The sequence below is a fragment of the Takifugu rubripes genome, chromosome 15 (assembly GCF_901000725.2).
Source record: "Takifugu rubripes chromosome 15, fTakRub1.2, whole genome shotgun sequence".
Classification (NCBI taxonomy): domain Eukaryota; kingdom Metazoa; phylum Chordata; class Actinopteri; order Tetraodontiformes; family Tetraodontidae; genus Takifugu; species Takifugu rubripes.
The window spans coordinates 5,819,438-5,841,540 of record NC_042299.1 but is presented as its reverse complement, the minus strand read 5'-3'; the positions used below and the strand labels follow the sequence as shown (position 1 = coordinate 5,841,540).

The 22,103-nt window shown below is 49.0% G+C and overlaps 2 protein-coding genes across 2 annotated transcripts; both read right to left on the bottom strand.

Annotated features, from left to right (window-relative positions):
- Positions 1-1,805: 1,805 nt before the first annotated feature.
- LOC115252731 (odorant receptor 131-2) lies at positions 1,806-2,759 on the bottom strand. The gene has a single exon (XM_029848676.1). It carries the CDS (start codon positions 2,757-2,759, stop codon positions 1,806-1,808), a length of 954 nt encoding a protein of 317 aa, XP_029704536.1.
- A 14,371-nt stretch (positions 2,760-17,130) lies between these two features.
- LOC101068438 (odorant receptor 131-2-like) lies at positions 17,131-18,084 on the bottom strand. The gene has a single exon (XM_003979082.1). The coding sequence runs from the start codon at positions 18,082-18,084 to the stop codon at positions 17,131-17,133; it is 954 nt and encodes a 317-aa protein (XP_003979131.1).
- Between the last annotated feature and the right edge of the window lie 4,019 nt (positions 18,085-22,103).

Here is a 22,103-nt window from a genome sequence, read left to right as displayed (position 1 = left end):
TATGCTGTTTGCTTAATATTTACTAGCACACTGTTTTGTACCCAGATACAGGTGGCAGCGCTAGATCGGATCAAAAAAATGTCACATGGGTAAATGTCTCGTCTTACATTCATTTGCATACTGCAGCCTCATCTCCATGAAGATCATTTGTAAGTGCCTATGGGTATTAATAAATGTTGGGGTCTTTAATTAACCAGAACTTTGAATTTTTAATGGGTGTAAATGTGACCCACAATGCCAGCAGCTGAGAGCAGGATTATGACAAATACATTTACTGGTTTTTCTCATCTCTTGGAAAATGTATCCCAAAACAGATCAGGGACACTTACAATGTAAATACCTTAAAATGTGGGCAACAGTGACTTTAGCAACTACTCATGCGCAGTTATGTAATCTGACTTTGATATATGACACTTAGTTCTAAAAGACTAGACTTTGGAAGATTTCCATACAGAAACTGTAACCCTAACCCTACAGTGTCTTGCAAAAGTGTTACAATTTCTTCAAATATTGTCACACTTATATAAGCACAATGCCATCACCACTATGTGTCAGGATGGGAATAAGAAGTGGACTCAGATGCAGAGAAAGTTTATCAGGACAAACCACTGTTATTGAACAGAATCTATGAGTTCCTTATATAGCGTCCATTATAATCAGCATTACCTGTAGGCATGGAAGGGAGGAGGGTGGAGGGGAGGATACAGGAATGGAGAAAAGAAAAGAAAATGAAACAGGAATTACAGGACACAAGGCAAAACCACACTGTGGTGTGACAGGATGTTTGGTAAAAACACCCTCAATGTATATATCAGCCAGCGGTATATTTGTTGTAACCGTATATTTTTGAAAATGACAGTGGCAGAAAAATGAAAACTGGGAAAAGCTCAATTTCTGAGCTTCAGCTAAAAAAAAAGAACAAGCTCACAGACAGCAGATACGGTAAAAGACGACAAGCCTGCTTTTCTGAATCTTATACATTAAATGAGGGCACTGGCAAGGATAAAAATATACGTATACAGAACTTTTTACAACATTGTTCGTCTGCATTAAAACTCTTTTGCAAGTATCAATTTGTACACAGTAGAGAATGAACTGAGGCCCAGTGGCACTGGATGCAGCAGCAGCATTTTGTGAAGTTTTTGAGGCGTAGCTTTATCTGACTTGATGCCAACTTTTCTGCAGCGGTCACATTAATAAAGGAGAAGGAGATGGCCACCTGACTCATTCTTCTGGTAGAATGTTTTTCAGAGAATGCAATTCTAGTAAGAAGACAATGCTTGGGCCCAAAATGCACAGCCAAACAGTCTGAAGGTTTTAGCATGTCCATCACAAAGAAAAGTGTAAGATAGTGATGTTGTCTTCTGATACAAAACACGGTTATTTTGATAATATTTCACTTTTAATATACAGCATACATGCATGAATGTCTGAACACCTAAACAGCAACACCCCAGCTACACTTTAAAACATTATTCAAATTCTTATTCTGTGATAAGTAAAGAGGCTGGCAGGACACAAATATTGGGGCTATATAAAGGACACAGCAACTTCAACTCCTCAACTACACATTATTCATTCAAAGACAACAATTGCTCTTTTCTACAATAGAGCAAAATGCAGAACACAAATACAATTATATATATATATTTTTTCCTTTCTAGAATAGGTTATATTCAATAGGTCTGTTCATAGGATAGGGTGCGCTAATCACTCTATTAGTGGCTAAATAACCCCACAGAAGCACTTAATTCAACATAATATATATAAGAATATCTATTTATTACAGGTTGGGAAAAAAAGGTCTATTTGTAACCTTTAGCTGGAAAGACTGAGAGTGTGAGTCGGCAGCAGAGATAGTAAAAGAGGACAGGTCTGATTAGTTGATCTCTTATGCCATAAATGAGGGCACTGAGACATCTGGGAAGAATAAAAAAACACACATATAAAACATTTTGCACACGAATGAGCACTAGCCTTGTTACAATTCTTGACAACGCGGCAAGTATCGGTTTGTACACAGTGGAGGACAAACTTAGGCCCAGTTGTACCAGATGCAGCAGCAGTGTGTTGCGAGCTTTCTGAGATGAAGTTTTGTCTGTGGAAGCTAACCTGACTGCAACAGTCACACCGATGTAGGAGAAAGAAATGGCCACCCCAGCTGACACAAACAGAAGGCAGGTGTACGCTCTGTCATAGGTATCAGACAGGGGACCAACAAACAGAGTTATACTTGAGCAAAACTCTTCCATCTGCAGCCCCTTCAGTTCTGGATAATTTACCAAACTAACTCGAATTAGACCACTTAGCAAGCTAAACGCCCAAATAACATATATCATCAGCCCTGTGTTTCTAATGGTGATGACAGCAGCGTGCCTCAGTGGGTAGCACACAGCTACATACCTCTCCAAAGACATCACCACCAGAGTGAGAGGAGAAATGTCACTTGTGATAACACCAACCACATTAAGAATGCCACACAAAGGATAAGACATTTTAATCAAACAAGCAGCCAAAATGTAGAGAACCTGACTAAATACCATCTGTATACTGTCTGCAAAAAGGAGGTTAAACAGCAGAATGTATCGGGAGGTCTCACAGAACACTGCTTTACTCCTCAGGCTGAACAACATGATTCCATTGATGTAGAGGAAAACACAGCAGGGTACTGTAGTCAGACTGGAAAACATCATTCTCTCTAGTAATCCCTGATACTGCTGATCAACAGTGACATTAAATAAAGACTGAATTTCATCCATTTCAGAGAAAATACATCAATTAAAACTATAAAATTGGAAAACTCACTAAAAGTGATTTCTCTTACACAATGTAAATAAAACTAACCTATGAACAGGATGGAACACCTGAAAGCATTCAAAAACCCATTTCTTCTGGTGAAGGTGCCAACTTTGTCGTTTCTACCTGTATGAAATTCTCTGATCCCTTCTGTAACCCTCAACACCATAAGTGAGTTCTGTAATAACACCCACATCACCACGTGACACAATTGCATGACTGCATGATGAGTTTAACATCCATTTGGGAATAGGCTACATTTCTTTTGCTGTTGCTGTGTTCTGGTCATCTGCTACTTTCCATATAGAACATTACTCATTTTTATTTATTAATATTAAGGTAAATAGAATGATGCAATAAAACCAATTTACAAATGGATGTTTGATATCCTCATTCTCTATCTGAGATAAGGTCTTTTTACATGGGGAACTTGGTTCTTTGAAGTGTGAATTGACCTGAGAATGGATGGGTTTGCCCACGGCTTTATTGGGAGGACAAGGGGTTTTGCATTTTGCATACTTCTCAAAATTTTTGTGTTGCTAAAGAATATCAAAATATTTAGAAGCTTATGTTGAGACCAACATCAAGCTGCTGCCAATACAGAGGCTGCTGAGCCCCTTTTGACATCTAACTGTCACCACTAGCGTAGGTTTTTTTTGCCATTTGTTTGTGTTTTGTTTTCTTGGTTCTTTCTCTAGGGCGGGGGTGCTCACACTTTTTCAGCATACGAGCTACTTATGAAATGACTAAACCTTCAGCAGGACCAGGCTCATGTAGGGGGACCCTCCTGCTGATGGCCGCCTGGGTAGTGACAGGAGATGGGGGAGGAAAGGTAGAGGTGAGAATAGGTAGACTATAGAAATACATAATGTATTTCTATATTCTACCTATGAATTAAAATAAGCTGCCGGTAGAGTCGAGTTGGGTGGGTCAATGTGGTCGGAGGTCATTAGGTCAGTATACAGCTTATGAAGGCGGCGATGCCTGTAGATGAATACAGAGGGGGGGGGGGGGGGGGGGGGGGCAGAAAATTTACAGAAGAAATAACATCACTAGAGAGGAGAGGGGAAGACAGGAGAGGAGAGGAGACCATGACCCAGTGGGGTAACAGAGGCCTGTCAGGTGATCATGTTTCTGGAGACCGGCAGCCTCGGCCTATAGCAGCATAACTAAGATGTAAACCTAATGATTAGACGACCCCCTAACTATGATAATTTGTCTGTCTAGGATAGTAACTGAAACTACAGAATTAGTCATAATAAGCTTTTTCAAAGAGGTAGGTTTTAAGTCTAATCTTAAAAGTAGAGATGGAGTCAGCTTCCTGTACCTGGATAGGGAGCTGGTTCCACAGCAGGGGGTCAGGTAGCTAAATGCTCACCCCCCATTCTACCACTAAAGACTCTAGGGACCACAAGTAGACCAGCATTCTGAAAACGGAGTGGTCTATTTGGATGATAAGGTGTCGCTAGCTCCTCCAGGTAGGATGGAGCTAGGCCTCTGAGGACCTTGTAGGTCAGAAGAAGAATTTTAAAAAAAATTCTAAATTTCATTTAGGCAGCCAATGAAGAGACGCCAGTACAGGAGTTATGTGATCTCTTTTGTCAATACCTGTCAGAACTCTTACCTGCGGCATTTTGGATCACCTGGAGGCTTCTTTAAGAGTTGTTTGGACACCCTGATAATAAAGAATTACAATAGTCCACCCTGGAAGTAACAAATGCATGAACTAACTTTTCAGCATTATAGCTTTCTGATACTTGTGATGTTCCTCAGGTGAAAAAAGGCACTACTAGAGACTATTTTAATGTGGGAGTTGAAGGAGAGATTTTGATCAAAAGTTACTCCAAGATTCCTCACAGAAAGACTAGATGTTAATGAGATACCATCAAGAGTGATCATGTGATCTAATCTATCCCTGAGAGGCTGATGACCAAACACCATGACCTCAGTTTTTCCTGAGTTAAGGAGGAGGAAATTTGAAGACATCCAGGACTTTATGTCTTTAAGACAGGTCTGAAGCTTCACTAACTTCTCTGGTTTCATGGATAAATAAAGCTGAGTGTCATCAGCAAAACAATGAAAATTTATCCCCTGCTGCCGAATAATGTTCCCTAAGGGAAGCATGTACAAGGTGAAAAGGATTTGTCCAAGTACAGAACCTTGTGGAACTCCATGGCTAACCCTACTGCATGAAGAGGGAACACCATGGACATGAGCAAACTGGTATCTATCTGATAAATATGATCTAAACCAATCTAGTGCACATGTTCCAGTCTATGTAACAGGCTGCTGTGATCAACTGTATCAAAAGCAGCACTGAGGTCCAGCAGAACCAGCATAGAGACCAGTCCATGATCGGAAGCTATGAGAAGATCATTAGTGACTTTAAGAAGTGCTGTTTCTGTGCTGTGGTGAGCTCTAAAGCCTGACTGAAACATCTCAAACAGGCTGTTCCTCTGCAGGTGCTCCAGTAACTGAGTCACCACCACCTTCTCTAGAACTTTAGAGATAAAAGGAAGGTGGGATATTGGCCCATAATTTGCTAAGACATCAGGATCCAGTGATGTTTTTTTAAGCAACGGCTTAATCACTGCCACCTTGTAGGACCGGGGTACATAACCTGACACTAAAGAACCATTGATCTGGTCCAGGATAGAACTACCTATCAATCGTAAAACATCCTTCAAAAGGTGTGTTGGGATGGGATCTAAAAGACACGTGGTGGTCTTGGATTTCTGAATTAGCGATGACGCCTCAGAAAAATATATAGGGCTGAAGGAGTTTAAGGGCTCGTTGGAGAACCTGTATGTTCCCACAGTCAGCACATCTGGTGATGGTCCAGTTGTTGGGATGGCCTGGTTAGCTTTCACTCTGATAGCTAGAACTTTATCAGTGAAGAAGCTCATGAAGTCTTCACCACTAAGGGAAGAAGGGATACGTGGATCTAAAACACTGTGACTCTTAGTTAATTTGGCCACAGTGCTGAAAAGGAACCTGGGGTTGCTATTATTTTCCTCAATTAAAGAAGAAAAATAAGCTGTTCTAGCCTTGCGAAGGGCCTTTTTGTAAACTAATAGACAGTATTTCCAGGCTACATGATAGCTGTCTATTTTACAAGAATGCCACTTCCTTTCCAGTCTTCGCACTTTCTGCTTGAGGGTGCTGATATGTGAATTATACCAGGGGGCACACCTCCTCTGATTTACTATTTTCTTTTTCAGGGGGGCAACAGAATCAAGCGTGATTCTCAGTGAGGTCGCTGCACCTTCAGCAATAGAGTCAACCTCAGCAGGGCTAAGATTATAATGATTGATCCCTGGGGAAACACACGGTGGTCCTGGGATTAGCACAGGGATCACTTCCTTAAACTTAGCTACAGCATTATCTGAAAGACATCTGCTATAGTAAGACTTTGTTCTGAGCATAGAAGAATCCTTAATCATAAATGTAAAAGTGATCAAAGAATGTTTGTCTGACAGGACTGGGTTCTGAGGGAACACTGACACATGTTCTACCTCAACACCATAAGTCAGAACTAGATCTAGGGTGTGATTGAAGCTATGAGTTGGTTGGTTTATCTGCTGGAGGAAACCAACTGACTCCAGTAATGAGATGAAGCCATTTCTAAAGCTGTCATTTCCAATGATAATGACTTTGTCCGTTCTAAGGACCAAGTCAGATAAGAAATCAGAGAACTCAGACAGGAACTCTGAATGTGGACCAGCAGGGGGCCGATATACAACTACAAACAGAAGTGGCTTTTCTGCCTTCCAGTTCAGATGAGTGATGCCATGAGTCAGGCTTTCAAATGAACTGAAGCCATGTTTTGGTCTGGGATTAATTAATAACTTGGAGTGATAGATTGCTGCCACTCCCCCTCCTCGACTAGTAACACGAGGAATATGATAATTAAGATGGGTAGGAGGAGTAGATTCATTTAAGCTAACATACTCCTCCTCCTGAAGCCAGGTCTCAGTTAGACAAAATAAATCAATGTGATGATCCACTATCAGGTTGTGCACTAACAGGGATTTGCACAAAAGAGAGCTAATATTTAATAGTCCACTTTTAATTGTGATGGTAGTTTCTGCAATTTGTGTTTTGGTATTGATTTTAATAAGATTATGGTGGTTGACCGCTCCCCTGCTCTGTGCTTGGTGAACTTTTAACCGTGGAACAGAGACTACCTCTACAGTGTTAAATATCTTATTGTTGGTGGATGAGGGTTCTATGGAAGCAGCAGAGAGGTGTGTTAGACTACAACTCTGCATCCTGGTCTGGACCCTGGTTTGTCAGGTCTCTTTGGGTCGAATAAAATTGGCCAAGTTACTAGAAATGAGAGAGGCACATCCTGGGTGGGATGGACACCGTCTCTCCTAATCAGACCTGACCAGGCCTTCATCTCGGTCTAAATTTTGTACAGGGTCTGGTTTGGAGTTAGCATCTTTCCTTTTCAAAAACGTCTGTGTAGATGACCACCCAGATCATTAGCATGCAAATGGTCCACAGGGGCTATATATTTTCAAGCTCTCTCCCCAGCGATTTCAGAACTGAAGAAGCCTTCTGGATAGAAGGCGAAACGTCTTCAAGAGAAGAAACCCAGTCCAAGTGACATAGAAAACTACCTTGGCTTTTCAAAAACTTTTCCATTGTAGTATCTGAAGCTATGTATCTATTCTCTGCAACTCTGTAAGAATTCAACTTGTTTTTCAGCTATCTATCCATTCTGTGCAGGCCGTAGAAATCTGTAAGGCCTCGACTTGTTTTCCAAACAATCTGGCGCTGTCTCACAGGTGTTTCATGTCTCCTGAGACTTTTACATTTCATAGGATCATGATGGATGCCTTCCTCCTTCCTTCTCCTTCCTCCTTCTTATTAATAATTAGACTCTATATCATTTGGTCGATTAGACTGTGTTATGAAGCCATCAGAGAAGAATGTGTTTACTTGGTTGTATAAAAGAGCGCTACTGGAATAAGTCTGGAGGAGATCTTCAACATCAGGCCCACGAGATCTCCCGTGGACAAGCTGCAGTGTCCAATTGATGCCTGACTTTTCTCTCCAATAAACATCTCTTCAAACCAAGTCTGCGTCTGTGAAGATTCCTTCCTCATCAACACATCTCGGTTACCATCAGAAGAAATTAACCACACCATCACTGTCACTTAGTATCGCTACCCACAATGCCACTGTCACGTTACCTGACGCATCCAAACATCACTAATTCTCTTGTCTCAAATTACAAAGCAATTAGCTACTTGCTGTCACCAACTGATATGGAGGACTGTCACATGGCTACTCTGCCAATCGATGAGAAGACAGGACAGACGCTCGACAATGGCACATTATTAGGGGATAAAAATTCCTTTATTTTCAAAAAATATTTTTAGACCAATTACATGAAATTATGTCATTTCCCATGGCACAACAGACAATGTCTCAAGGCACACTAGTGTGCCGTGGCACAGTGGTTAAAAAAGACTGCCCTGACCATTGCTATGACAGTTTTTCAGTAGTTTTCCCTCACAAATGCTGCCTACCAAGGCCTCAAGAACAGTTTTGCCCCAACTCTCTTCCTTCCCCTGTCTAGGCTTGCTGAACAATTCATCGAGAAGGTTTTGTGCTTTGGACATTGCTATATCGCAAAAGGGATGATAAATATAAAAAAAGACTAATTTCTGTGATTTATTTTTTTTTTGCAAAGAAATTAACCTCCCATGTTAAAGAGTATTCTTCTTTGCTTTTTATTCATTGGATCCCGCACCATGTACAAGAACACACAAACCAGAAATGTGGCAATAACTTGCCTTTTTTTGCATTTCAAAAGTATCACAACACAACATATGCTGTTTGCTTAATATTTACTAGCACACTGTTTTGTACCCAGATACAGGTGGCAGCGCTAGATCGGATCAAAAAAATGTCACATGGGTAAATGTCTCGTCTTACATTCATTTGCATACTGCAGCCTCATCTCCATGAAGATCATTTGTAAGTGCCTATGGGTATTAATAAATGTTGGGGTCTTTAATTAACCAGAACTTTGAATTTTTAATGGGTGTAAATGTGACCCACAATGCCAGCAGCTGAGAGCAGGATTATGACAAATACATTTACTGGTTTTTCTCATCTCTTGGAAAATGTATCCCAAAACAGATCAGGGACACTTACAATGTAAATACCTTAAAATGTGGGCAACAGTGACTTTAGCAACTACTCATGCGCAGTTATGTAATCTGACTTTGATATATGACACTTAGTTCTAAAAGACTAGACTTTGGAAGATTTCCATACAGAAACTGTAACCCTAACCCTACAGTGTCTTGCAAAAGTGTTACAATTTCTTCAAATATTGTCACACTTATATAAGCACAATGCCATCACCACTATGTGTCAGGATGGGAATAAGAAGTGGACTCAGATGCAGAGAAAGTTTATCAGGACAAACCACTGTTATTGAACAGAATCTATGAGTTCCTTATATAGCGTCCATTATAATCAGCATTACCTGTAGGCATGGAAGGGAGGAGGGTGGAGGGGAGGATACAGGAATGGAGAAAAGAAAAGAAAATGAAACAGGAATTACAGGACACAAGGCAAAACCACACTGTGGTGTGACAGGATGTGTGGTAAAAACACCCTCAATGTATATATCAGCCAGCGGTATATTTGTTGTAACCGTATATTTTTGAAAATGACAGTGGCAGAAAAATGAAAACTGGGAAAAGCTCAATTTCTGAGCTTCAGCTAAAAAAAAAGAACAAGCTCACAGACAGCAGATACGGTAAAAGACGACAAGCCTGCTTTTCTGACTCTTATACATTAAATGAGGGCACTGGCAAGGATAAAAATATACGTATACAGAACTTTTTACAACATTGTTCGTCTGCATTAAAACTCTTTTGCAAGTATCAATTTGTACACAGTAGAGAATGAACTGAGGCCCAGTGGCACTGGATGCAGCAGCAGCATTTTGTGAAGTTTTTGAGGCGTAGCTTTATCTGACTTGATGCCAACTTTTCTGCAGCGGTCACATTAATAAAGGAGAAGGAGATGGCCACCTGACTCATTCTTCTGGTAGAATGTTTTTCAGAGAATGCAATTCTAGTAAGAAGACAATGCTTGGGCCCAAAATGCACAGCCAAACAGTCTGAAGGTTTTAGCATGTCCATCACAAAGAAAAGTGTAAGATAGTGATGTTGTCTTCTGATACAAAACACGGTTATTTTGATAATATTTCACTTTTAATATACAGCATACATGCATGAATGTCTGAACACCTAAACAGCAACACCCCAGCTACACTTTAAAACATTATTCAAATTCTTATTCTGTGATAAGTAAAGAGGCTGGCAGGACACAAATATTGGGGCTATATAAAGGACACAGCAACTTCAACTCCTCAACTACACATTATTCATTCAAAGACAACAATTGCTCTTTTCTACAATAGAGCAAAATGCAGAACACAAATACATCCATCCATCCATCCATCCATTCTCTACCGCTTATCCGGGTCGGGTCGCGGGGGCAGCAGCCTAAGGAGAGAAGCCCAGACTTCCCTCTCCCCAGCTACCTCCTCCAGCTTATCCGGAGGGATCCCCAGGCGTTCCCAGGCCAGCCAAGAGACATAGTCTCTCCAACGTGTCCTGGGTCTCCCCGGGGGTCTCCTACCGGAGGGACATGCCCTGAACACCTCACCAGGGAGGCGTCCAGGGGGCATCCTGACTAGATGCCCAAGCCACCCCATCTGGCTCCTCTCAACGCGGAGGAGCAGCGACTCTACTCCGAGCTCCTCCCGGATGGCAGAGCTTCTCACCCTATCTCTAAGGGAGAGCCCAGCCACCCTACGGAGGAAGCTCATTTCAGCCGCTTGTACCCGTGATCTTGTTCTTTCGGTCATTACCCAAAGCTCATGACCATAGGTGAGGGTAGGAACGAAGATCGACCGGTAAATCTCTTCACCACAACGGACCGGTGCAGAGTCCGCATTACTGTGGACGCCACACCGATCCGCCTGTCGATCTCCCGCTCCATTCTTCCCTCACTCGTGAACAAGACCCCGAGGTACTTAAACTCCTCCACTTGGGGCAGGATCTCCTCCTTTACCCGGAGAAGGCACTCCACCTTTTTGCGGTCGAGAACCATGGCCTCGGATTTGGAGGTGCTGATTCTCATCCCAGCCGCTTCACATGTGGCGGCGAACCGATCCAGTGATAGTTGGAGGTCACGGGCCGATGAAGCCAACAGGACCACATCATCCGCAAAAAGCAGAGACGCGATCCTGAGGTCACCAAACCGGATCCCCTCAACACCATGACTGCACCTAGAAATTCTGTCCATAAAAATTATGAACAGAATCGGTGACAAAGGGCAGCCCTGGCGGAGGCCAACCCTCACCGGAAACGAGTTCGACTTACTGCCAGCAATTCGGACCAAACTCTGGCACCGATCGTACAGGGAGTGGACAGCCCGTATCAGCGGGCCCGACACCCCATACTCTCGGAGGACCCCCCACAGGACCCCCCGAGGGACAAGGTCGAATGCCTTCTCCAAGTCCACAAAACACATGTGGACTGGTTGGGCAAACTCCCATGCACCCTCGAAGACCCTGCGGAGGGTGTAGAGCTGGTCCACTGTTCCACGGCCAGGACGAAAACCACATTGCTCCTCCTGAATCCGAGGTTCGACTATCCGGCGGACCCTCCTCTCCAGTACCCCTGAATAGACCTTACCAGGGAGGCTGAGGAGTGTGATCCCCCTATAGTTGGAACACACCCTCCGGTCCCCCTTCTTAAAAAGAGGGACTACCACCCCGGTCTGCCAATCCAGCGGCACTGCCCCCGATGTCCACGCGATGTTGCAGAGTCGAGTCAACCACGACAGCCCTACAACATCCAGAGCCTTAAGGGACTCTGGGCGGATCTCATCCACCCCCGGGGCCTTGCCACCGAGGAGTTTTTTAACTACCTCGGCAACTTCAGCCCCGGAGATACGAGAGCCCATCTCCAGGTCCCCAGGCCCTACTTCCTCACTGGAAGGCGTGTTGGTGGGATTGAGGAGGTCCTCGAAGTATTCCTTCCACCAATCCACAACATCCCGAGTTGAGGTCAGCAGCACACCATCACCACTATACACAGCGTTGACAGTGCACTGCTTCCCCCTCCTCAGACGCCGGATGGTGGTCCAGAACCTTTTCGAGGCCGTCCGAAAGTCGTTCTCCATGGCCTCACCGAACTCTTCCCATGCCCGAGTCTTTCCTCGGCAACCGCCGTAGCTGCACTCCGCTTGGCACGCCGGTACCCATCTGCTGCCTCAGGAGTCCCACAGGCCAGTAAGGCCCGATACGACTCCTTCTTCAGCTTGACGGCATCCCTCACCGCTGGTGTCCATCAGTGGGTTCGGGCATTGCCGCCACGACAGGCACCAACCACCTTGTGGCCACAGCACCGGTCAGCTGCCTCAACAATGGAGGCACGGAACACGGTCCACTCGGACTCAATGTCCCCCGCCTCCCCCGGGACATGGTCAAAGCTCTCCTGGAGGCGTGAGTTGAAGCTCCTTCTGACAGGGGACTCTGCCAGGCGTTCCCAGCAGACCCTCACAACACGTTTGGGCCTGCCAGGTCTGTCCGGCATCCTTCCCCACCATCGGAGCCAACTCACCACCAGGTGGTGATCAGTTGACAGCTCCGCCCCTCTCTTCACCCGAGTGTCCAGAACATGCGGCCGCAAATCCGATGACACAACCACAAAGTCGATCATCGATCTGCGGCCTAAGGCGTCCTGGTGCCAAGTGCACATGTGGACGCCTTTATGTCTGAACAAGGTGTTCGTTATGGACAATCTGAGACGAGCACAGAAGTCCAATAACAAAACACCACTCGGGTTCAGATCAGGGGGGCCGTTCTTCCCAATCACACCTCTCCAGGTCACACTGTCATTGCCAACGTGAGCATTGAGTCACCCAGGAGGACGAGGGAGCCCCCAGAAGGGGCACTCTCCAGCACTCCCTCTAAGGACTCCAAAAAGGGTGGATACGCTGAACTGCTGTTTGGACCATAGGCACAAACAACAGTCAGGATCCGTCCCCCACCCGAAGGCGAAGGGAGGCTACCCTCTCATCCACCGGGGTAAACTCCAATACACAGGCACTGAGCTGGGGAGCAACCAGAATTGCCACCCCTGCTCGTCGCCTCTCACCATCGGCAACTCCAGAGTGGTAGAGAGTCCAACCCCTCTCAAGAAGACTGGCTTCCAGAGCCCTTGCCGTTGCGTCGAGGTGAGGCCAACTATATCTAGTCGGAACTTCTCAACCTCGCGCACCACTCAGGCGCCTTTCCCACCAGAGAGGTGACATTCCATGTCCCTAGAGCCAGTTTGTGCAGCCGGGAATCCAGACGCCCAAGGTCCTGCCTCCGGCTTGCTACCCAAAACACAATGCACCCGACCCCCTTGGCCCCTCCTGCAGGTGGTGAGCCCACGGGAAGGGGTCCCATGTTGCCTCTTCGGGCTGCGCCCGGCCGGACTCCATGGGCAGAGGTCCGGCCACCAGGCGCTCGCCAACGTGCCCCCCCCAGGCCTGGCTCCAGGAGGGGGCCCCGGTGACCCGCATCCGGGCAAGGGAAACTTGGCACCAAAGTTGTTCAGCATCATTAGGGGGTCCTGGGCTACGCTTTGTCTGGTCCCTCACCTAGGACCTGTTTGCCATGGGTGGCCCTACCAGGGGCATATAGCCCCAGACAACGGAGCTCCTAGGATCATTGGGACACGCAAACCCCTCCACCACGATAAGGTGGCAGCCCAGGGAGGGGACACCCAATCTCCATCCATCCATTCTCTACCGCTTATCCGGGTCGGGTCGCGGGGGCAGCAGCCTAAGGAGAGAAGCCCAGACTTCCCTCTCCCCAGCTACCTCCTCCAGCTATCCGGAGGGATCCCCAGGCGTTCCCAGGCCAGCCAAGAGACATAGTCTCTCCAACGTGTCCTGGGTCTCCCCGGGGGTCTCCTACGGAGGGACATGCCCTGAACACCTCACCAGGGAGGCGTCCAGGGGGCATCCTGACTAGATGCCCAAGCCACCCCATCTGGCTCCTCTCAACGCGGAGGAGCAGCGACTCTACTCCGAGCTCCTCCCGGATGGCAGAGCTTCTCACCCTATCTCTAAGGGAGAGCCCAGCCACCCTACGGAGGAAGCTCATTTCAGCCGCTTGTACCCGTGATCTTGTTCTTTCGGTCATTACCCAAAGCTCATGACCATAGGTGAGGGTAGGAACGAAGATCGACCGGTAAATCTCTTCACCACAACGGACCGGTGCAGAGTCCGCATTACTGTGGACGCCACACCGATCCGCCTGTCGATCTCCCGCTCCATTCTTCCCTCACTCGTGAACAAGACCCCGAGGTACTTAAACTCCTCCACTTGGGGCAGGATCTCCTCCTTTACCCGGAGAAGGCACTCCACCTTTTTGCGGTCGAGAACCATGGCCTCGGATTTGGAGGTGCTGATTCTCATCCCAGCCGCTTCACATGTGGCGGCGAACCGATCCAGTGATAGTTGGAGGTCACGGGCCGATGAAGCCAACAGGACCACATCATCCGCAAAAAGCAGAGACGCGATCCTGAGGTCACCAAACCGGATCCCCTCAACACCATGACTGCACCTAGAAATTCTGTCCATAAAAATTATGAACAGAATCGGTGACAAAGGGCAGCCCTGGCGGAGGCCAACCCTCACCGGAAACGAGTTCGACTTACTGCCAGCAATTCGGACCAAACTCTGGCACCGATCGTACAGGGAGTGGACAGCCCGTATCAGCGGGCCCGACACCCCATACTCTCGGAGGACCCCCCACAGGACCCCCCGAGGGACAAGGTCGAATGCCTTCTCCAAGTCCACAAAACACATGTGGACTGGTTGGGCAAACTCCCATGCACCCTCGAAGACCCTGCGGAGGGTGTAGAGCTGGTCCACTGTTCCACGGCCAGGACGAAAACCACATTGCTCCTCCTGAATCCGAGGTTCGACTATCCGGCGGACCCTCCTCTCCAGTACCCCTGAATAGACCTTACCAGGGAGGCTGAGGAGTGTGATCCCCCTATAGTTGGAACACACCCTCCGGTCCCCCTTCTTAAAAAGAGGGACTACCACCCCGGTCTGCCAATCCAGCGGCACTGCCCCCGATGTCCACGCGATGTTGCAGAGTCGAGTCAACCACGACAGCCCTACAACATCCAGAGCCTTAAGGGACTCTGGGCGGATCTCATCCACCCCCGGGGCCTTGCCACCGAGGAGTTTTTTAACTACCTCGGCAACTTCAGCCCCGGAGATACGAGAGCCCATCTCCAGGTCCCCAGGCCCTACTTCCTCACTGGAAGGCGTGTTGGTGGGATTGAGGAGGTCCTCGAAGTATTCCTTCCACCAATCCACAACATCCCGAGTTGAGGTCAGCAGCACACCATCACCACTATACACAGCGTTGACAGTGCACTGCTTCCCCCTCCTCAGACGCCGGATGGTGGTCCAGAACCTTTTCGAGGCCGTCCGAAAGTCGTTCTCCATGGCCTCACCGAACTCTTCCCATGCCCGAGTCTTTCCTCGGCAACCGCCGTAGCTGCACTCCGCTTGGCACGCCGGTACCCATCTGCTGCCTCAGGAGTCCCACAGGCCAGTAAGGCCCGATACGACTCCTTCTTCAGCTTGACGGCATCCCTCACCGCTGGTGTCCATCAGTGGGTTCGGGCATTGCCGCCACGACAGGCACCAACCACCTTGTGGCCACAGCACCGGTCAGCTGCCTCAACAATGGAGGCACGGAACACGGTCCACTCGGACTCAATGTCCCCCGCCTCCCCCGGGACATGGTCAAAGCTCTCCTGGAGGCGTGAGTTGAAGCTCCTTCTGACAGGGGACTCTGCCAGGCGTTCCCAGCAGACCCTCACAACACGTTTGGGCCTGCCAGGTCTGTCCGGCATCCTTCCCCACCATCGGAGCCAACTCACCACCAGGTGGTGATCAGTTGACAGCTCCGCCCCCTCTCTTCACCCGAGTGTCCAGAACATGCGGCCGCAAATCCGATGACACAACCACAAAGTCGATCATCGATCTGCGGCCTAAGGCGTCCTGGTGCCAAGTGCACATGTGGACGCCTTTATGTCTGAACAAGGTGTTCGTTATGGACAATCTGAGACGAGCACAGAAGTCCAATAACAAAACACCACTCGGGTTCAGATCAGGGGGGCCGTTCTTCCCAATCACACCTCTCCAGGTCACACTGTCATTGCCAACGTGAGCATTGAAGTCACCCAGGAGGACGAGGGAGCCCCCAGAAGGGGCACTCTCCAGCACTCCCTCTAAGGACTCCAAAAAGGGTGGATACGCTGAACTGCTGTTTGGACCATAGGCACAAACAACAGTCAGGATCCGTCCCCCCACCCGAAGGCGAAGGGAGGCTACCCTCTCATCCACCGGGGTAAACTCCAATACACAGGCACTGAGCTGGGGAGCAACCAGAATTGCCACCCCTGCTCGTCGCCTCTCACCATCGGCAACTCCAGAGTGGTAGAGAGTCCAACCCCTCTCAAGAAGACTGGTTCCAGAGCCCTTGCCGTGCGTCGAGGTGAGGCCAACTATATCTAGTCGGAACTTCTCAACCTCGCGCACCAACTCAGGCTCCTTTCCCACCAGAGAGGTGACATTCCATGTCCCTAGAGCCAGTTTGTGCAGCCGGGAATCAGACCGCCAAGGTCCCTGCCTCCGGCTGCTACCCAAAACACAATGCACCCGACCCCCTTGGCCCCTCCTGCAGGTGGTGAGCCCACGGGAAGAGGGTCCCATGTTGCCTCTTCGGGCTGCGCCCGGCCGGACTCCATGGGCAGAGGTCCGGCCACCAGGCGCTCGCCAACGTGCCCCACCCCCAGGCCTGGCTCCAGGAGGGGGCCCCGGTGACCCGCATCCGGGCAAGGGAAACTTGGCACCAAAGTTGTTCAGCATCATTAGGGGGTCCTGGGCTACGCTTTGTCTGGTCCCTCACCTAGGACCTGTTTGCCATGGGTGGCCCTACCAGGGGCATATAGCCCCAGACAACGGAGCTCCTAGGATCATTGGGACACGCAAACCCCTCCACCACGATAAGGTGGCAGCCCAGGGAGGGGAACACCAATACAATTATATATATATATTTTTTCCTTTCTAGAATAGGTTATATTCAATAGGTCTGTTCATAGGATAGGGTGCGCTAATCACTCTATTAGTGGCTAAATAACCCCACAGAAGCACTTAATTCAACATAATATATATAAGAATATCTATTTATTACAGGTTGGGAAAAAAGGTCTATTTGTAACCTTTAGCTGGAAAGACTGAGAGTGTGCGTCGGCAGCAGAGATAGTAAAAGAGGACAGGTCTGATTAGCTGATCTCTTATGCCATAAATAAGGGCACTGAGACATCTGGGAAGGATAAAAAAACACACATATAAAACATTTTGCAAACGGACAAGCACTATCCTTGTTACAATTCTTGACAATGGTGCAAGTATCGGTTTAAACACGGTGGAGGACAAACTGAGTCCGAGCTGTACAAGATGCAGCAGTAGTGTGTTACGAGCTTTCTGAGATGAAGTCTTGTCTGTGGAAGCTAACCTGACTGCAACAGTCACACCGATGTAGGAGAAAGCAATGGCCACCCCAGCTGACACAAACAGAAGGCAGGTGTACGCTCTGTCATAGGTATCAGACAGGGGACCAACAAACAGAGTTATACTTGAGCAATATACTTCCATCTGCAGCCCCTTCAGTTCTGGATAATTTACCAAACTAACTCGAATTAGACCACTTAGCAAGCTAAACGCCCAAATAACAAATATCATCAGCCCTGTGTTTCTAATGGTGATGACAGCAGCGTGCCTCAGTGGGTAGCACACAGCTACATACCTCTCCAAAGACATCACCACCAGTGTGAGAGGAGAAATGTCACTTGTGATAACACCAACCACATTAACAATACCACACAAAGGATAAGACATTTTAATCAAACAAGTAGCCAAAATGTAGAGAACCTGACTAAATACCATCTGTATACTGTCTGCAAAAAGGAGGTTAAACAGCAGAATGTATCGGGAGGTCTCACAGAACACTGTTTTACTCCTTAGGCTGAACAACATGATTCCATTGATGTAGAGGAAAGCACAGCAGGGTACTGTAGTCAAACTGGAAAACATCATTCTCTCTAGTAATCCCTGATACTGCTGCTCAACAGTGAAATTAACCAAAGGCTGAATTTCATCCATTTCAGAGAAAAAAACACACCAATAAAACTATGAAACTGGAAAACTCATGAAAACTTGTTCTCTAACAAAATGTAAATAAAACTAACCTATGAAATGGATGAAACACTTGAAAGCATTCAAAGACCATTTGTTCTGGTGAAGGTGCCAGCTTTGTAGTCCCTACCTCTATAAAAGTAAGTGAGTTCTATCATCACACCCATATCACCATGTGACACAATCGCATGACTGCATGGGTTAAACAACCATTTGGGAATAGGCAACATTTCTTTTGATTGTGCTCTGTTCTGGTCATCTGTTACTTTTCATACTCAGTTTTATTCTTTGCTGTTATTAAGTTACACAGAATCATACACTCAAACTAATTTACTAACAGATGTTTGATGTCCTCATACGGGATATACGGGTGTACGGGCAATGATATACATATATGCAGCCTCCCATCGGTTGTGAAATGCTCTGTTTTCAGAAACAACTTTTCTTTTCGCCATTGTTCAGGGCAAAGTTTGACATTACAATAGGTTTCCTGTTGCGCTGCATTATAGGATCTGTAGTTTGTTATCAGCCCTTCATAATGCTGGGCCATTAACAATAATAATAGGTAAATGTAAAATGATCTCACTGTTGTGACTCCTACTCTGGCCCCACCTCCTCCTGTGCAATCAGCTCAACCACCACCACCTGGGCCCTCTCCTTCAGCTGCACCCAATCCGCCCAAACGACTCTGCACCCATAAAAGGCCCCTATGCACTCAGGCCAGTGCTTGATCTTACTGATGTTTTTGGCAACACTTCCCGTCGACCCAGCATCTCTCCAGGCTCCCCAGCGACTCCCTGCGTCTCCCTGCATCTTCCAGCGACTCCCTGCGACTCCCAGCGTCTCCCCCGGCTCCTCTGCAACCTTCCTAGCCCCTCTTCCTCTGACCTCTTCCTCTTCCCCTTCCTCGGACGGATTTCTCCTGGCCTCTGGACACTTGGACTCCCCCACGGACTCTCGCCCCTGGATCTCGAACTTGGTTCGTCTGCCGTATCACGCACCTATAGTTTGTCTCGGCCTCTCTCATTTAGTTTCTTCCCTCCTGGTTTTTTTTGCTTCATTAAACCGTCTGAGTTTACTTTTAATTCCCGTGTCTGTCTGCCTTCTTTGGGGTTCCGCCACACTTGACCGCCAGTCCTCTCGAGCTTAACAGAAAGATCAAGCCAAGATGAGTCAAGGTGGAACCCCGGGGGAGCCGGGCGGCCCTAGGACCCCCACGTTACCCTCCCCCCTCGAAAGAAGAGTGGAGGCCCACTCTGCCCAGCTCTCCTCCCTTCAGTCAGAGCTAACCAAGGCCTTCCCCACCATCAAGGGGAAATTTCCGAGCTCCAGAGCTCCTCCCAGACCACCTCCAGTACCCTGTCCGCCCTCTCCAACCAGATGTCCGCCATGGCAACCGTTTTGGCTGCCATTCGGCAGAAGCTAGGCAGCGACCCCGGTGGGGCTGCTCCATCAGAACCATCTCTCCCGCTTTCTCCCCGAGCCGAGCCCAACCTTGCCAGCCCCCGTGTGTTCGGCGGGGATTTCGACCTGGGCAAGGGGTTCCTCCACCAATGTGAGCTGCTCTTCCGCCATCAGCCCTCCAGATTTGTTTCCGACGAGGCCAAGGTTGGATTTATAACCTCCCTCCTGGCCGACAAGGCATTGAGCTGGGCCATAGCTGCCGTCGACCTGGACCCCCGCCTCTCCTCAGACTACAGCGCCTTTCGACGGGAGTTCAAGGCCGTGTTCGAGCACCCCACCTACGGTGAAGACGCCGCGAGTCGTCTGCTCGCTCTCCAGCAGGGGTCACGGTCAGTTGCGGAGTACACCCTTGAGTTCCGCATCCTGGCTGCAGAGAGCCGCTGGGGCGAGACCGCGCTCCGTAGCGCCTATCGACGGGGCCTGAGTGAGGCAATCAAGGACCTGATTGTGAGGGACCGCCCCTCGTCACTCAACGAGCTGATCACCCTCTCGGTCCAGATGGATGAACGACTACGGGAGCGCCGCCAGGAGCGCGCCCAACGTGCGGGCGGTTCTACCCGCCAACTCTCCCACCGCACTTCCTCTGCCCCTGACTTCTCCCCTACCAGCACTGCCGCCCCGCCTCCTCACATCCCCTGGCAATCCCCAGCTCACTCCTCCCCCAGAGTCGGAGAGGAACCCATGCAGATCGGCCGGTCCCGTCTCTCACGGCAGGAGCGGGAGCAAAGACTCCGAGACCAGTTGTGCCTGTACTGCGGAAACAACGGCCACTTCATCCAAGCCTGCTCCGTCTGACCAAAAGGGCCTGCTCACCAGTAGGGGGAGCACTGGTGAGCCGAGCTGTGATTCCCCAACCCACCGAGCAACACAACCGCCTCTTCCCCGCAACCCTCTCCTGGGATAAGGAGTCTATTCCGGTGAGTGTTCTCATTGACTCTGGGGCTGATGAGTCCCTGATGGACTTTTCTCTCGCGCGTCAAGCTGGCATTCCCCTGGTTCCTCTCGATCGCTCCCTGTCCCCCCAGGCGATCGATGGCCGCTCTCTGGGTAACATCACGCATCACACCATCCCACTCACCCTAACACTCTCGGGTAATCACATAGAGAGTACACGTTTCCTGGTTTTGCACGCCCCCACCGCTCCACTCGTGTTAGGAAGACCGTGGTTGGAAAGGCACGACCCCCACATCTCATGGGCTTCGGGTCGGATCCTGGGGTGGAGCGTGGCCTGTCACGCCAACTGCCTTCGCTCTGCCCCCTCTCCATCCAGTAATCCCCGGCCCGCGCTCACTCCCCCGGATCTCACTGGTGTTCCCCCTATCTACCATGATTTAGCCCCAGTGTTCAGTAAGGACAATGCTCTGTCCCTTCCCCCTCACCGGCCCTATGATTGCCCCATCGACCTCCTCCCCGGGGCTCCCTACCCCACGGGTCGACTTTACAATCTCTCCATCCCAGAGAAGGAGGTGATGCGCAATTACATCACAGAATCCCTTGCCTCTGGTATCATAAGACCATCTTCATCCCCCTTAGCAGCAGGTTTCTTCTTTGTAGCCAAGAAGGATGGCGGCCTGAGGCCCTGCATCGACTTCCGCAAACTTAACAACATCACCGTTAAGAATAAGTACCCTCTTCCCCTTATGAGTTCCACGTTCGAGCCTCTCACTCATGCCCGGGTGTTCACCAAGTTAGACCTCCGCAACGCTTACCACTTGGTGCGGATCAGGAAAGGGGACGAATGGAAGACCGCCTTCAACACTCACCTCGGGCACTTCGAATACCTGGTCATGCCCTTCGGCCTCTCCAACGCCCCCGCCGTCTTCCAGGAGTTGGTCAACGATGTGCTCCGAGACATGATCAACGTCTTTGTGGTGGTCTACTTGGACGACATCTTGATCTTCTCCCGCACCATGGAGGAGCACCACCAGCATGTTCGCCTGGTCCTCCAACGGCTTTTGGAGAACCGACTCTTCATCAAAGCCGAGAAGTGCGTCTTCCACTCCGCCTCAGTGGGGTACCTCGGCTACATCGTGGAGGAGGGGCGGGTGCGCGCAGATCCGGCCAAGATCCAGGCGGTGGTGGAGTGGCCACGCCCCAATGACCGCACTCAGCTTCGCCGGTTCCTTGGGTTCGCCGGGTTCATCCGGCGGTTCATCAAAGGGTTCAGCCTCACCTCCACCTCGCGCCCTTTCACCTGGACACCGGAGGCTGAGACCGCCTTCTCGGCCCTCAAGGACAGGTTCACGACGGCTCCGGTGCTCGCCCATCCAGACCCCGCTCGGCAGTTCATCGTCGAGGTCGATGCTTCGGACGCGGGCATCGGGGCAGTCCTCTCCCAGCGGTCCGAGGCAGACCAGAAGATTCACCCATGTGCCTACTTTTCCCGCCGTTTTGATCCGGCTGAACGAAATTACGACGTGGGCAACAGGGAACTTCTGGCGGTCTATGGAGCCTTGGTGGAGTGGAGACACTGGCTGGAGGGAGCAAGACACCCGTTCCTTGTGTGGTCGGACCATAAGAAC

Coding starts and splice junctions, on each gene's coding strand:
- LOC101068438 (XM_003979082.1), bottom strand. CDS start 18,084: ATGGATGAAATTCAGCCTTTGGTTAATTTCACTGTTGAGCAGCAGTAT.
- LOC115252731 (XM_029848676.1), bottom strand. CDS start 2,759: ATGGATGAAATTCAGTCTTTATTTAATGTCACTGTTGATCAGCAGTAT.